We start from the raw sequence: 16958 nt of genomic DNA on the forward strand, positions 1-16958 counted from the left end.
GCTGATGTGAGCGAATGAAGGGGTGCGGGAACCTGGCAGCCCCATCTTCTACAAAACAAATGAGAACACGTGTGCTCCACTTGGAAGGACATTCATTTTCCCCTTAGACGACGTCATTTATAAAAGAGCAAATTGGTGGTTTGTACTTAGAGACCGAACCCTTTTCAAGCCCGTCAGGGGGTGATAAATTATTGAAGCATGGTTTTATTTTTGGTGTGCACACAGTAAGACCTTGTGAAACACTGCTGTTCGTTTTCCCGGGGTTATTAATTAAAAAATAATTGTTTCCAATCACTCTGTGATCTTTAAGCTAAAACCAGACAAAATATCACACATGCCTCTCCAGACTCTTCTCTCCTCTCCTTCCTCATCCTGCCCCCACATCCTTCGGCCAGGAAACGGGTGCAGCTTCACAGGGGGGCTCCTGGCACAGGCCTGCAGTGCAGAAGGCAGACGGCTGCAGGCGGAAGACCAACATGATGGCCACACCATTGTCTCAGGTTCCTTCAGCCGCAGTGCCCAGATGTATTTGTTGCTCTGAGAGCCAGCGTAAACGGTTCAGGGAATACAGCAGGGTTGAGGGAAGTGCGTAAACAGAGTGGGAAACCCTCCCCGCGGGAGCCACATGAAGAGGAGCCGCCCTGTGCCAAGTGACGTGGTTGCTGGAGCTCTGCTCCCAGACGAGGTACTCAGCTGGAGCTGGAGAGAAAGGCTTTCCAGGAGCCCCTCCCTAAGCAAGGGCTCCGAGAAATTCTGCCCGTCACAGACAAGCAACTGGAACCTGAAATGAGTTTACAAACTCCAGGCCTCCCTTTCATGCAAGTGATGGGTCAGACTGCACAGGACTGGCTCCTCCCCGCCACGTTCCCAAAATGAGAGGACGGCGTGGGAGTCCAGCTTCCGAAAAGGGAGCAAGAAAACCCACCCGGTGAACTGCATCCAAAAGATGCAAAATGACTGTGCACAGGCTTGGCATCACAGGAGTGTTTCCACCTGCCTGGCAGGCTGCAGCCCTCAGAACCGCCCCACTCCTTTTGTGGAAGCACCACCTACGAGACCCCCAATTCAATTTCCTATCAAGGTGGTGGAGCAGAGGCTGAGCGTCTGGTCTTGGGGAAACTACGCAGCCTCAGACCTGAGACTGGACGCCTGGTGGCACGTCTTCCTTAGAGCAACCTGCATGGCAAACACGAGAGGACACGAGAAGGCCGTCTCTACCGAGTTTTATTAGCCTCACGCCCATCATTTCAGTCAGTCCCACAGACAAAGCAGTCAGATCAAATGGCGTTACTTGAAAACTTCCATGTAGGGAGAAAAAAATTTTCTTGCCACTTTAAAAAAAAAAAAAAATCTTTTTGCTTTCTGCACACTGACATAGAGGTAAAAGAAAATGACTGCAACTTAAATATGAAAGAATTCTTTACAATTAAATCCACAAGTTTACACATGTATCTCAATCATGTGTCAGTGAAAAATCACCAACTATTTCAAAAGAGGAAAAATTATATGACAGAAGAAACAAAAAACTTGATAAAAAATATATCTCGGTATGAAAAGTACTGTGTCTTGGTGTCTTCACATCCTCCTCTTCTGTGTACTTATATACAACACTGAAAAGAAAAAAATGAACAAACTGAAACAAACTGCTCTTAAGTATCATAACAGCCAGTTTTAACGACATACAGACTTCAGCCTGATACCTCTGCAAATTTCAGAGTAATCTTCAAACCACACAATAAGTTCTAGAACTACTGTAAGGCTAATTTTATGATTTGAGACCTGGGTTTGATGTCTCAGAGGACTGTGTTCTGGTCTTAGCCATACATTTGGCTAGACTTGCAAATCATGAACAAGGGGATAAAATAACATGTATGTGAAAGTCTCTGGAATCTTAGAATGGTTTATAAATTGCAGGTATAACAATTACACTTATAGTCAAAGCATATTAGTAAATCTACCAGGCCAGACTTCAGACTAAAAACAGTTAGTTGCATCCGTCTCTTCAATATAATCACTAAACTTCTTGTTTACTTTTTTAAAGTTACATCAGGGTAAACAACAGCTGAGGAGTTTTAAATTTTTGTTAAAGACACCAAAGTCCTTCTTCTGAGTTCCCTGTAAAGGGTCAACCTTTGGTGTTATCCAAAGTCTTACTCAGCTAGTCCTCTCATGACCACCCACACAAACTCTTCAGGGTATGTGTGGCACATCTGAACCAGACCACACTGGTCGACCGGCTCATGGGAGGCAAATTTCCAGCAGGGGTTACCACCCCTTCCACCCCGGCGCCTACCCCGATTCTGACAGCTTTGTACAAAGTGAACACTGACAGATATCTTGATCAAAGGATATGGTACAGATTAATCAGATAAGCCAGGATCCTCTTTAAGAGGCTAGGATGTGAATTATGGAGTCTAAAGATAACTAACCACCACTAATTACCCCATGGAAAAGGTTATATAAAGGAAAGCATCAGAAGGACAGTGGAAACACCCCAAGGAAACTGGCCAAGTTTGAGATGTTGAGTGTTATGTGAAAGGATCCACCTTATCACCTCTCACAGAACCCATAGCTGACTGCTGTTATCAGCTGTCTTGAGATGAGGAAAGATCATTAACATTTCTCCGTGAGTGGAAAGAGTCAAATAAAAACAATATTAAAGATAAGAGGCCTATTCTTCTTCACACTGGAAGAACTAAAAAGGGAAGATACGATGTGACCCAAATGTTTATAGCAACACTATTTACTAGAGTCAAGACATAAAAGCAACATTAAGTGTCCACTGACAGATGACAGACAGATGGATAAAGAAGGGTACATGGAATATTATACAATGGAGTATTACTCAGCCATAAAAAAGAACAAAATAATGCCACTTGCAGCAACACGCATGGACCCAGAAATTATCATACTAAGTGAAGTAAGTCAGATAGAGAAAAAGAAATATCATATGGTATCACTTATATGTGGAATCTAAAAAAATGATACAAATGAACTTATTTACAAAACTGAAGCAGATACCGAAAACAAGCTCATGATTACCACAGAGGAAGTGGGAACAGATAAATTAGGAGTTTAGGAATAGCAGATATAAACTACTATACATAGATAAAAACTATAAAGAGAGACATATAGTTTTATCTTTATGTAGATATCTCTCTATATAGTTTTTATTTATATAAAGGTCCGTATAGTCAAAGCTATGTTTTTCCAGTAGTCATGAACAGACTTAAGAGTGGGACCATTAATAAGGCTGAGCACCAAAGAACTGATGCTTTTGAACTGTGGTGTTGGAGGAGACTCTTGAGAGTCCCTTGGACTGCAAGGAGATCAAACCAATCAATTCTAAAGGAAATCAACCCTGAATACTCATTGGAGGGACTGATGCTGAAGCTGAAGCTCCAAAACTCTGGCCACCTGATGGGAAGAGCCGAGTCATTGGAAAAGACCCTGATGCTGGGAAAGATTGAAGGCAAAAGGAGAGGGGGGATGCAGAGGACAAGATGATTAGATAGCATCCCCAACTCAATGGACATGAGTTTAAGCAAACTCCAGGAGATGGTGAAGGACAGGGAAGCCTGGTGTGTTGCAGTCCATGAAGTTGCAAAAAAGACACAACTGAGCCACTGAACAACAACAACAAATGCAGATAAACCACAAGGTCCTACTGTAGAGGACAGGGAATTATATTCAATTTTATAAACTATAATGGAAAAAAATCTTAAAATAATATATATACATTCAGTTATATATGTGTGTGTGTGTGTGTATATGTGTGTGTATGTGTATATAACTGAATCACTTTGCTATACACCAGAAACACAATACTGTAAGTCAACTACTTTAATAACAAATTTTTAAATAAAATAAAATGAAGACATAATGTGAAGCAATATGGTACTGTATAGACAGGAGATAGAATATCTACCATAAAAGTCAGGATGTTTAGTTCACAGCAAAGAGATCTAATTGTAAGGAGGTGGAAGAACTTATCCAGAGCTGGAGGATGCACAATAATAAAAAAACAGAAATCTAGAGTCGCAGAACTCCATTTGGGAGATGAGACCAAAAAGCAGGGATGGGTCAAAGGATAAATCCCCACAGTTTTGAGGTCTTCCCTTGAGTACCTTCAGAGCCATATTTCCTCTTTGGTCATCTTTGCCAAACTAAGGGATTCAAATCTCCCACAAGAAAAGCATTTCAAAGCTTGACAGAGAAACAGGACAAGTTAACTGTCAAATGATGCAAACCAAAGGTAGCAGGGAAATACTGGCCATTCTCAGAGCCAGAGTTCCAACTGCCAGGTGAAAGACGGCGTTGGGGGAATATAACACATTGTATCCGAGAACAGAGCTCAGCGCCAGTGTACCAAGGCCCTCGTCAAGCACAGGGAGGGAAAAAGAGAATTTCTAGTTCCAAAATGCCGTGAAGCACCTAAAAGAAAAAATGGCCACAGCAAAGATTTTACAGGAAATTAGAATTTAAAAACCAACAAAGCAAAACTAAAACTGAATTATCCAGTAAACCTGCTGGTGATCTGATTATAAAGAAAGAGGCCTATTGTGGATGCTATATAACTGTAGAGTGAAGGGCTGTTACCATTGTTTCCTCGGATAAATGCATCCCCATACTTATTCTTCAGCTGTCCATTTACATACTCCTCTGTCTGCTCCAAGGCTATATTCATGTAGCCATCCAGGCAAGCCAGGACCCCTGCAGACGGATTCAAAGAGGAGACACACAAAGCAAAAGAGGTGAAAATTACAGGGTATACCTGAGAGCTGACAATCTCTTCATTCATTAGCTCTTACATGCTTAATATAAAAATTCACACTGTAAATGCAACTCAATAGAGGGAAGCACAAAAAGTCTTTGCTTTCTCTCCGTCTGAATGGAGGCCAAGGCCCATACAGCACCAAGGCCATCGCATACCCACAACTGATGGCAGCAAAAACAAGGAGCTGCTGCCTTCCTCAATGGATGCGTGGCAACAATGGCAAACTTTTAAAACCTTCACAAAAGCAACACAGAAAGAATATTCCAAGTAAAATCCCATTCTTTGACAGCTAAAGACAGGAGCAGGCAGTTAGGCGCGAACAAATGAGCACGAGCCACGCCTCCTCACGCCCCCCGGCATGGCATTTCTGACTTCGGCCACTAAGGGAAATATGGCTCTGGCCGGTTTATCTCGTTCTGTCACAACATCCCGTGCAGCAGATGAATGTGGTCCAGGGTTAAAAGGAAGTCTCCACAACGTGTTAAAATAATGGAGAAGAGGAGACAACAGGTGTCCTGAAAGAACATCTTCACGCTGGGACTCCCGGTGAAGCGCGACGTGAGCGCGCAGGCCCCAGGCTGCTTCACAGCACACCCCTCTCCCTGTCGCTCCACGCAGAATCTTTCCCAATCCGGACAGATACAGAAAAACTGCCAAAACATCCCAGGCTTTTTAGGAAATTGTTCAAGTGAATCTTTTCAATTGTGTTAACATGGCATCAATTTTGCAAGATTTGATCTGATGATCCTTCATTTAAAAAGACTAAGATATGTAAACCACTGACTTCTGAGTTTCTAATTTCAAGTGGCATTTTCCAGAAAGACAATTTAAGTAAAAACAAATACTACAAACTTGATTCGATTAACCAAGTCGACAGTTCCATTTAGTCTCAATTTCGTTAATATGCTCCTCACTCTCTGCCTTTGCCCCCATTATCCTCTCAACAAAAAGTTTCTTTTCAAAACTGTGTGTGTCTGTGATAAGAGCCCAAGACAGTAAGCTAACAAACCCTCCTACAGGCTGCGAACTTTCAAAACATCAGCATGGATTGGGAATAATTAATAATTATTTCCTATCAGAAGAAAAGCTGAAGCTACAACTTTATGGTTTCTTTCCTGCTATATCTAAACCACAGCCATAAGTGAGCAAGAAACTTCTGAGACAAGCTACAATGTTTGAAAATTAATTAAAATCATTTAAAATAAAATCTTCCCTTCTAATAAAAATATTCTCACAGCAAAGGGTTGTTTTTTTTTTTTAAGAAAAAGGTTCCTAGAGGTTGTAAATATGATCCTCTCCTGTATTTTAATCTAACAAGGTTGAAGGGAAATTGATACAGAGAGCTGGCTTTTCCCCCCCAGTATTTTTATTTAACCACATTCTTTATAGGATGCCCTCAATAGTGTACATATTCTTCTAATATATAGAAGCCATGGCCAGACATTCATAAAAGGAGAAAAATTACAGTTAATACCCATATGAAAGGTTGCTGTAACTTACTAATCAAAGAAATACAAATGAAAGGAGTTATTACTTGTGGAACTAGAATGGAAAAGTCGAAAGCAAGGCTAACCCAAGAACTGAGAAAAACACAGACAAGAACAAACCATCTGCCCTGATAGGGGCCAGTTGGTACCCTCTCTGACTCTGAGATCCTAGCCCTAGCCCACAAAAATAAAACTGTGGTCCATACACTCATGGTACTCCTCTGCAGCCATTCAACTGTCTGTATCATGAGAGAACTGAAGGCATTTTTCTAATGTTAAAAAAAAAAAACCAGAATGCACATACAACTGATCCCACTTATGTAAAACTATGCTTCTATGGAGACAGATCCAAGTGGGTAAGGCTGATTATCTCTGGATGGTGGAATTTGGGGAGATTTAGCTTTCTTCTCAGAGAAGGCAATGGCAACCCACTCCAGTACTCTTGCCTGGAAAATCCCATGGATGGAGGAGCCTGGTAGGCTGCAGTCCATGGGGTCACTAGGAGTCGGACGTGACTGAGAGACTTCACTTTCACTTTTCACTTTCATGCAATGGAGAAGGAAATGGCAACCCACTCCAGTGTTCTTGCCTGGAGAATCCCAGGGATGGGGAGCCTGGTGGACTGCCGTCTATGGGGTCGCACAGAGTTGGACATGACTGAAGCGACTTAGCAGCAGCAGCTTTCTTCTATGTACAGACTTCCCTGGTGGATCAGGGTAAAGAACCCGCCTACCAATGCAGGGGACGCAGGTTTGACCCCTGGGTCAGGAAGATCTCCTGAAGAAGGAAATGGCAACTCACTCCAGTATTCTTGCCTGGAGAGTCCCACGGACAGAGGGGCCTGGAGGGCTACAGTCCATAGGGTCCCAAGAGTCAGATACAACTTAGTGACTAAACCACCACCATTCAGTATAAAGTCTCTAATTCCATTACAAAAATCAAATTACACTGGAGATATGTTATTAATGTTCAGAAACTAATACATAGACAGCAGAGTATTTCTTAACAAGGCTTTTGAGTCAAGCTTAAGTCTGAGTCCTAGGTCCTCCCTTACTAGGTGGGGATAATCAACAGAGATCTCAAAAGGATTTACGTGATGACAAGATAAAAATTAAAGTGATTCATGCACACTGGACCCATAGTAATCTCTCAATAAAATTAAGTTTTGCATGTGTGGAAAGTGGAAAAATCTCAAGAGACTAGAATCATTATTCAGGAGAGTGAGCAAGAAAAAGCTTTACAACTCTGCTAATGAATTAGCTATCTACAATTGTGAAATATTCCCAGTAATTTAACATATCTTAATTTTGGAAGGTTAGGAATTTAGTTATTTCGGAAAGTGAAACTGGATACCTTTCTTCCACAAAGTTAGTTTCAGCAGTGTCAGAGCCTCTTAAAAGGGGCACTTCATTCTCTCCAAGAACAAGATGTCTTTGGACACCCCACACATTACGTGAGTGGGAAGTTCACGCTGTGAAATGATACTGCCTAAATAGCTGCTCGCCAATCTTGACTACTTCCACAAAAACAAATGTGACTGGGCCAAGGAGTTCTTCAGAATCCAGTTACTCAAGCCTGGCTATCACCAGGCATGCAGGCACACGAATCCCAAAGCAGAGACAGGAGCCCCAGATCCGGCCAGAAATCACAGACACACGCTCTGTGGTCAGTTATCTTTCTAAAATGAACTGTCTCCGGGGTAGGAAAAGAAGTGGGCATAAAATCTGTTGACAACGAAGGCTTTTTTGGTCTACTGGGTACTTTGTTACTTCTTTAGCAAACAGCAGTAGGGATAAAGCCCGGAAGTCTTACCTCGATAATCCACTCCCGAATTTAGCTTCACCACAACTGGTCGCCCAATGATCTGCTTCAGGAAGTCACTGGGCGTTTGCTTCCGCAGACTCATTGTAGCAATCCTGATCAGAAACCTGGAAAGGGCAATGAAGGCAATGCCAAAGGTAGTCAGCAAAAAAACCAGGAAGCCCTTAGGGTGTTTATAGGAAATCAAATGTCAGAGGGCCACATGTGCAGAATCAACAGTACTCCACCACCATGGCCTTAACACGACAGCTAACCAGATTCCAGTACCTTCCAGAAGCCAGATCGTAAGCTAAGCGTTTATACACATTACCTCATCCACAGCCTCCTCACAGAACAGCCCCGGGTTTCCGGAGTCCCTGTTCCTAATCACTTGTCACCACGGTTCCCCGCACAGTCAATATACCCATTCCCACCACTCACCCAACACTTGTTTTATGCTGAGTGCTCTGCTACGATCCTTCGGAACCTACCAAATGTCATCTTTATAAGAACCCTGGGAAGGTTTTAAAATCCCCATTTTGCTGATGAAAATAAAGGCCCAGAAAGATGAAATAAAAGTGCCCCAAATGTGGCAAAATCAACGTCCAAGTTTGAATCAGTCATGTTTTAAAGCCACTGTTTATGCAGTATTTACAACAACTGATGTCAAAACAGTATCTCTAGAGAGAATTATAATCATAATTGAAAGCTAATATTTGAATGTACTACAGGCCAGCACTTATGTAAGCACTTCCCATGTATTAATCCACTTAGCGCTCAGAGGTAGGTGTTGTTTTAACCTCATTTTACAGATGACTAGAGACAGAAAGGGCTAAACAGCCTGTTCAAGGTCACACAGCCAGTAAGTAGATGGCCAGCCCATGTCTTAATCACATCTATATGTTGCCTCCTGAAAGCTGCTAATGTAGCCAAAGATTTTTATTTATCCTATTATGGCAAATAAACTCTATGACAAAAAAAATCCAGTATAATAGGGGTCTGAAGTAGGGAAACAGCATTATACACCCAAATCAATCACAGACATACATAGCTACCCATCGCGCCTTTAATATATTTTTTAATAAAAATTCATCCTGTTTTATAAGTTCGTGCTTTCAAAATACTTCAGTAAACAAATATAACAAAGCTGCAGTTACTTAAGCAAAACTTGGGAAACTGATTCTTCTGTTTCAGTCATATTCAATATCACTTGTATTCAGCAGCCATACAGCATCACCTGAAAAAAGCATGGGTACAACACGTGAAGGACTTGCCTCCAGAACTTGCGTTGGGTTTTGTGTTTTCAATCAAAACTTTTCATTAACCATTCTTCCATTAATAGCACTACTTATTTCACTCCAAGTTTCTCCACTCAAATGATCTGAATTCAGGCTGAAGATCACTGTATGGAGGTTTTCTCAGCATGAATCTATGTAGACTCAGCAGCAGTCTGGGCAAGCTAGAATGCTAGATTTTATTGACTCTTCCTTGTTTAACAATGTTTATGGACACACTCTGCAAAAGAATTCAAAAACCGTACACACAGGCTCTCACCTTACAGATTTTAGAATCTAGAAGAACTTAAGACTCTTGTTTAAGAGCATAAGCACAAAGTGATTTTGCTTAGTTCTCAGTTGCGTCTGACTCTGCAACCTCATGGATGGTGGCCCGCCAGGCTCCTCTGTCTCTGGGGGTTCTCCAGGCAAGAATACTGAAGTGGGTTGCCATGCCCTCCTCCAGGGGAATCTTCCCAACCCAGGGATTGAACCCAGTTTCCCACATTGCAGGCAGATTCTTTACCATCTGAGCCACCAGGGAAGTCCAAGAATACTGGAATGGGTAGCCTATTCCTTCTCCAGGGGTTCTTCCTGACCCAGGAATCAAGATCTCCTGCATTGCAAGCAGATTCCTTACCAGCTGAGCTACCAGGGAAACCCTCTTGTTTAAGAGTGTGAGCAAAAAGTTATTGTAACCGAAGTAAAATAATTTTCTTTAACCAAGAAAAAAAAAAAAAACGTATCAAATTAAATAAAATACAAATTTCAAAAACTATTCTTGAATTTGGGGCTGGTACTTGGCCCATCCATCATCCATTCCACCTCCTCAAGGGTGAAGGATTTTTTTTTTTAATGTGATCAACTAATTATTTTGCTCAGTAAATCTTACCTTTTCCATTCAATTGCCAATTTATTTTTTTAGCTACACAGGTTCAACAGATAACTGACATTTCAATTACTATTCAGGACAATCACTATTCATTCATGACTCAGGCCACATAACAAAGTTATTTATGCTGTTTTGAGCCCAAGAAAAAAAAAAATTACAAAGTAAATACTGTAGCAGATTCAGTACCTTTAGTGAGTTTAGTAAAAAGAAATAAATCTTCCCATTTATCTATAAAGTGCCTTATTTCTCTATAGAACATGCATTGTTCTGTGGCTGAGGGGCTGAAGGCCCCATAGAGACTCACTCATTGAATCTTAAGCTCATTTCCTGTCAGATGCTAAATCCCATTATGCCAGCTTCTTCATCTACAATATTGACAGAAAACTAGTTGTTCATTTTCTGCTTAAAAACCTCACCAAGATGCATTCTGACATGAAAATCTATTAACTACCTTGTCTGAAGTTAAAAGTCAATAGAGAAAAGTTCTCATTGCTTTCTGAGACGCTCTTCTTGGGTTATGACCCTCAAATTTGACTCAAATAAAATTTTTCATTTCTTAAAAAAAAAAGTTAAAGATAAATTTTAACCTAGACTGATAGTTTGCCCAACTGATATTAGTTATTTTTAAAATGTTACTGTCTTTCCTTGCCTTTTAAAAAAGCAGATACATTCTTCTAAGTTCTGCCATTAAGCCTCATCTTTACCCCAATTAACACTGATCACTTCCTGAAGGCATTCAACACTTTAGATCTTTATGCAGCACCAACTGGGGATATAATACCAGTAAGAGTTGACACTCCAAAAGGGGCAGAAACATGCAAAAGGAGGGTTGCTGGTGGGTTTTTTTAAATATTTATTTCTTTTTATTTATGTATTTATTTGGTTGCTCTGGGTCTTAGCTGTGGCATGCGGGACCTTTAGTTGAAGTATGTGCAATTTAGTTCCCTGACCTGGGATTGAATCCTAGCCACCTGCACTGAGAGCCCAGAGTCTTAACTGCTGGACCACCTGGGAAGTACTGGAGAAGCTTTTCAAAGCCGTATGCATTTGGATAAAATTATCCAGGGAATAGCACATAGAGAAGACTCATTTAGCCCAGGCCTGGCAAATCAAAGATTCCTGGGGGTGAACCTGAGCTGAATATGGAGTAAAAGGAGTCTACCAGCCTAAAAGGCAGAGAAGGCAATGGCACCCCACTCCAGTACTCTTGCCTGGAAAATGCCATGGACAGAGGAGCCTGGTGGGCTGAAGTCCATAGGGTGGCTAAGAGTCGGACACGACTGAGCGACTTCACTTTCACTTTTCACTTTCATGCATTGGAGAAGGAAATGGCAACCCACTCCAGCGTTCTTGCCTGGAGAATCCCAGGGGCGGTGGAGCCTGGTGGGCTGCCGTCTATGGGGTTGCACAGAGTTGGACACGACTGAAGCGACTTAGCAGCAGCAGCCTAAAAGGAGAGAAATCTGAGCGAAGGCATCGGACAGTGTTTGAGTTTGAAGGGAAAATGCTTCCCTATGCCTGGAGGACAAGCAGCAGCTGCAGATGGGAGCAGGGCCACCAATGCAGGAGCAGGGCAAGTCAGGCTGAGGTCGGGGCCACACGTGGATCACCTACATCACTTGGATATCCTGACTCAGTAGTGCTGGGGCGGGACCCAGGAATCTGTGCCAAAGCCTAGGGGACTCTTCTAAACTGGGCAGCATGGGAAATACTTGTGTCAATGACGGGGACCCTGGGAAGCTCTGAAGCAGAGATATGATCGACTACAGATTGCAGACAGGCCCTCTCACTGAGTCCTGGCATCACAGTTTACCATCTGGCAGTTGTTGTCTAGTCGCTATATTGTGTCCAGCTCTTTTGTGACCCCGTGGACTGTAGCCCACCAGGCTCCTCTGCCCATGGGATTTCCCAGGCAAGAATACTGGAGTGGGTTGCCATTTCCTCCCCCTACTTGGTTACCTGTCATTATTTATTCTCTTTCATATACCTTATTTTTTTTTTAATGAATCTTTTCTCCCTGAAAAGACTGGAAGTCATGTAAAAGAAGAGACTAGTACTCATCTACTCCCCAGAACATCAATATTGTGCTAAATCTTTTAGAAAAAAAAATTTTTTTTTAAGTTCTTTGTAAAGAGGATGGTTGCTTCAAACACATTTTATCCATCACTTTAGGAAAGTGTATCTTTTACACTCGTCTTCATTAGGCTTCCGTGGTACTCTTGGTTACTTAACGACTCGCCCATAAATCCATTTTGTGTGAGTAAATTGGTCTCGACACCACAATTTTTCCCATGACTTGGCGCACGTAATTTTAAGTTTTCATCTTTTAAATTGGATAAGGCAGAAGGAACAGTTCTGTTTCTGAAGGAAGAAAAAAGCCTCTTGAACCATAAACACGTAAGAGGAAAAAGGCTTCCTTGCTTCAGGGTCACCTTGATAAAATTTCTGTTCAAAATTAAAGCCGTAATCACCCTCTAGGCCTCCTCTCCCTCCCGACTCCTACTCAGGCTTGTTTTAAACGACCCACTCTCATAAATGGCTATTAAATCAAAAGCAGTATATTTCCCGGCAGAAGCTCCTGAGAGGTCTGGTGTGAGAACATCTGCTGACTGCCCTGGCAGAGGTTTTTTCAGGTAGAAGAATGGGGAGCAGGGTGAAGAACCAAACTATATTCATCCCACTAGGTGCCAGGCCACGTGAGATTCCTGAGCAATTCACAGAGTAACCCTGGGAGGTGGTGAGCAGAGCTAAGGCTTGATCCTAAAGCCGGGGCACTTTCAGAGGTACAGCTGCCCTTCTGAATAAGTCAAGATGCTCTCATTAAACCTGGGGAATGGCCAGAGACACAGTGAGAGGTCTATTTAGGGGTGGGGCCTTCCATGGTGGCTCAGATGATAAAGAATCTGGGTTTGATCCCTGGGTTGGGATGATCCCCTGGAGAAGGGAATGGCAACCCACTCCAGTATTCTTGCCTGGAGAATTTCATGGACAGAGGAACCTAGAAGGCTACAGTCCGTGGGGTCACAAAGAGTTGGACACGACTGAGCAACTAACACACACACAGCACTGGGTTGGGGGGAGGGTGGATACCTAAAGTGACAAAGGATTATAAATTAAGCCTGTGGAAATATATAAAAATGGTCAAACGGAAAAATATATATATATATATTTAATATGACTGACTTATGTCATTGAGCAAAGACATCCAACTCCTTGTTTCTTGGCAATGTTCACTGTAAACTTTCCCCCATTTACAGTTTAGGGTGGAAAAAAGATTGCAAAGGAAAAAACTGCAGTGAAACCTAGTACTACAACCCAAGTAAACACAGCTGTAGGCTAATACGTGAGTGTCAGGGAGGGCACGAGACACGGTGAAAAACAGCTCTCCATGGATTTCCCTTTCCAGACAGTGGATACATGACCCTCTCTGAAGGCTTCAAACCAACCCCTCCTTCCCACCCACAAGGGGCGACCTTCCTCCCTGCTCTCCTGGGTGCTACGCTGACTTGGCCCTCTGCACATCCAGAGCGCCTCTCACCAAAAAAAAAAGAAAAAAAGTTGTGTATTTGCAACATACTGATTGTCTGGCTCTGTGAACACCTGGAATTTTATTGGCTAGGGAAAGGGCCCCACTTTCAGCTCCATCCTGGGGTGTCTAGCACACCCAGCCCCTGCCTCTGTTGTGGAGAGCCGTCCTTGCTGTTTAGTCTCTAACTCGTGTCCAACTCTTTTGCAACCCCATGGATTGTAGTCCATCAGGTTTCCCTGTCCATGGGATTTCCCGGGCAAGAATACTGGAATGGATTGCCATTCCCACCATTGTTCTCTGATCTTAAAGCAACAAAAAGTTTTAAAACATCTTCAAGGGTTAACAGATGAAAACCAACAATGAAGTATTAACCATGTGTCAGAGTATAAATTGTAACTTATTAGATATTTTATTCCAACATATAAAGAATCTGAAAACAACCGTCAAAAAAACCTTGAAGGGACGGTGACTCTAAATAATGAATTTCTAGTCCTGGCCATGAAAATAGTCACTTTTCCCACTTTTTAGTGCTACAGATCACTCAGGATTACAATCTCTGTTATGTGGCACAATTCTAAAACAGTAGACTATGGAAATATATACATACATGTAAAATATTACACTTATATATATATATATACACCTATTACATACATACATGTATACAGCCGAATTACTTTGCTATACAACTGAAACTAACACAATATTGTAAATCAACTACAATAAAAAGAAGTAAATAAAACAACCGAGTAATCCAGGGGCATAAGTATCTCTAAATTCTAATCCTGAGAATGTCACTGCGCAGTGCGAGACCACATGTGTAAAGACTACACACTTGGGATGCGGGAAACCTGAGTTCTAATCCCAGCTCCGTACTTAATTAGCAGTGTGCTTGGATTATTCACCATTCCACCTCTCCAGGCCCTGGGGTTCTTCATTTGTAAAATAAGGGAGTTATGCCAGAAGATCACTTAAGACAGACTATCGCTTAAGGGATCATCCAGCTCTAACATTCAGTCAAGGCCGATGCAGTAACTCCAACAACACACATACACACATTCTAACATCCTCTGACGTGTTCAAAGTCAAGCAAGTGCAATCATCACATATCACTATCACTCACACACACACACACACACACACACACACAAATCCAAAGAGGCTCAACCTTGCCGGTTGATATCGTAAAAAAGAATTACTTTTGGTGAAAAAGGCACAGTCAAAATGATGGAAATTACTAAAACTTTTTTGGCAAAACAATTTGGCCATGTGTATGAAGGCTTAAAAAGACCCCAAAAGATCACAGGATCTATTCTAATAACTTCACTTCTCAGAATTAGTCCAAGAGAAGAAAACGGCAACCCACTCCAGTATTCTTGTCTGGAAAACCCCAAGGACAGAGGAGCAGGGAGGGGTTCGCAAAGGGTCTGACTCGACCTAGCGACTAAGCACCATGCAATCAACTTAAATATTTTTTTAAAGAAAGGTTTATCAAAGTATTGTTTGGAATATTAAAATGAAGCAAAAATCCACAAACACTCTAAACGTCTCGTTGTCGGTAATAGTTAAGTAATTTACAGGACCTACACAACGATGGTTTAGGCAGCCAATAAAAAGAAGAAACAAAAAATAGAAATGATATTTAGGAATGATTTCTAAGTGAAAATGAAAAACTAAACATACGATTAAGTGACACAATGGGTACAGCCTTAGCTCAAGTACAAACCATCCCACGCAAGAATAAAATTCTGAGACTGTCGTGTCGTGAACACTATTTTCTTCAGTAAACTCTTCTGTATTTACATTTTTCTCTAATAAGGGGTGGGGAAAGAACAGAACAAATCGCTCTCAATATTATCTGCATCATCGCAATTCCAGACATGGTAATACATGCTGACCACGCAGGCACACCACTGCACAGGAATGCCGCCGCGATAGGACTGAACACCATGCAGCCGTGGGCATCCCCAATCTGACAACTCCGGAAGCTGGGCCAGCGCAGCCTTTAATTCCCGGGGGTCAGGCGCAGCCACGCCGATGCAGCGGAGGCCAGGCAATTCCGGGCGAAGCCTGGCCCCGCGTACCACCTTCCCGCCGAATCCCCGGGCGCAGATCGGGACTGCCTGCGGAATCTTAACCACCAGGAGCGGTCTCGGGAGCCGACTTGGTGAAGCCCGGACGCTGCCGTTCCTCCCCGCGCGATCTAGGCGGCCCTCGGGGAGGGCTTCTCGGGGTGGGGATCGGGAATCCCGGCGCCAGCGATCCCCGATCTCCCGGCAACGGCAGGCGCCGAGGACCGAGCCTGAGCGCCGCACCTCGCGCGGACCCGCCACCTGCCGCTCCCGAACTCCACCCGGGGCGAGGGAACACTGAGGCCTCCGATGGCCCGCGCGGCCGCACAGCTCACCTCGCGGCCGGGATCCGAACCCTTACTCCGGTCACCCCACAAGCCCAGCCTCCGCCGATCCACCGGGCGAAACCGAAACTGAAATAGCCGAGGCGGCGGCACTTTTCGGACTCAGCCAATCATTGCTTTCCGTGACTACGGCAGCCCGCGAGGACCGAAAACCGCACCGCGCCGGAGTGCGCAAATCCCAGAATCCGAAGATGAAGTTGGTGCTTGGAGTCAAAGCGGAAAGCACTGTTTCTCTCTTCTAACAGAAAGCAAATGCCACTACCCCTCCCTCCCCCACTCCCTCGAAGAAAAAAAAGCAACACTGGACGTGATCTTTTAATCAGGATTTCTTATAGGCTGATATGTTAAAAAAAAAAAAAAAAAACTTGACGTTATAGGAAACTGGAATTCACTGCTAAAGTAATGACTATGCACACTTAGAGATGTCCTGAAATTGGATAACTAAATGCAAATAAATAAATAAAGCAAGCAACCTCGAATCTTTAAATCCACTTTTGGATTTTGCTTAAATGTGTGAAGACGAAGTCGTTATAAGCAAGAGATTGTCTCCATAGCGACGTTAATTGACACAAAAAATTAAAATCACGAAAGTAACTCGTATTTTATAATATAAAGTGCATTGTGTTACCGACTGGTTCTAACTGAAAATGGTGTACGGACATTATTTAAGTGCTGCTATGGGATACCGGTTTGGAACTTCGCGTGAATTCTCAATAGTCTTGCTATTTGAGGGAAAGGAAAAAGAAGAAAATTGTTATGCCAAGACTTGATTCCTTTTTTCGC

The 16958-nt window shown here is 42.8% G+C and overlaps 1 protein-coding gene across 1 annotated transcript; it reads right to left on the reverse strand.

Annotated features, from left to right (window-relative positions):
• Positions 1 to 1207: 1207 nt before the first annotated feature.
• On the reverse strand, positions 1208 to 16190 carry LSM6 (LSM6 homolog, U6 small nuclear RNA and mRNA degradation associated). Its single transcript, NM_001114519.2, is given in 4 exon segments — positions 1208 to 1610; positions 4600 to 4713; positions 8077 to 8192; positions 16167 to 16190. Coding segments are annotated over 3 exon segments (243 nt in total). The 5' UTR covers positions 8171 to 8192; positions 16167 to 16190; the 3' UTR covers positions 1208 to 1575.
• Positions 16191 to 16958: the final 768 nt, after the last annotated feature.

Source organism: Bos taurus, chromosome 17 (assembly GCF_002263795.3).
Source record: "Bos taurus isolate L1 Dominette 01449 registration number 42190680 breed Hereford chromosome 17, ARS-UCD2.0, whole genome shotgun sequence".
In the NCBI taxonomy this organism is placed as follows: domain Eukaryota; kingdom Metazoa; phylum Chordata; class Mammalia; order Artiodactyla; family Bovidae; genus Bos; species Bos taurus.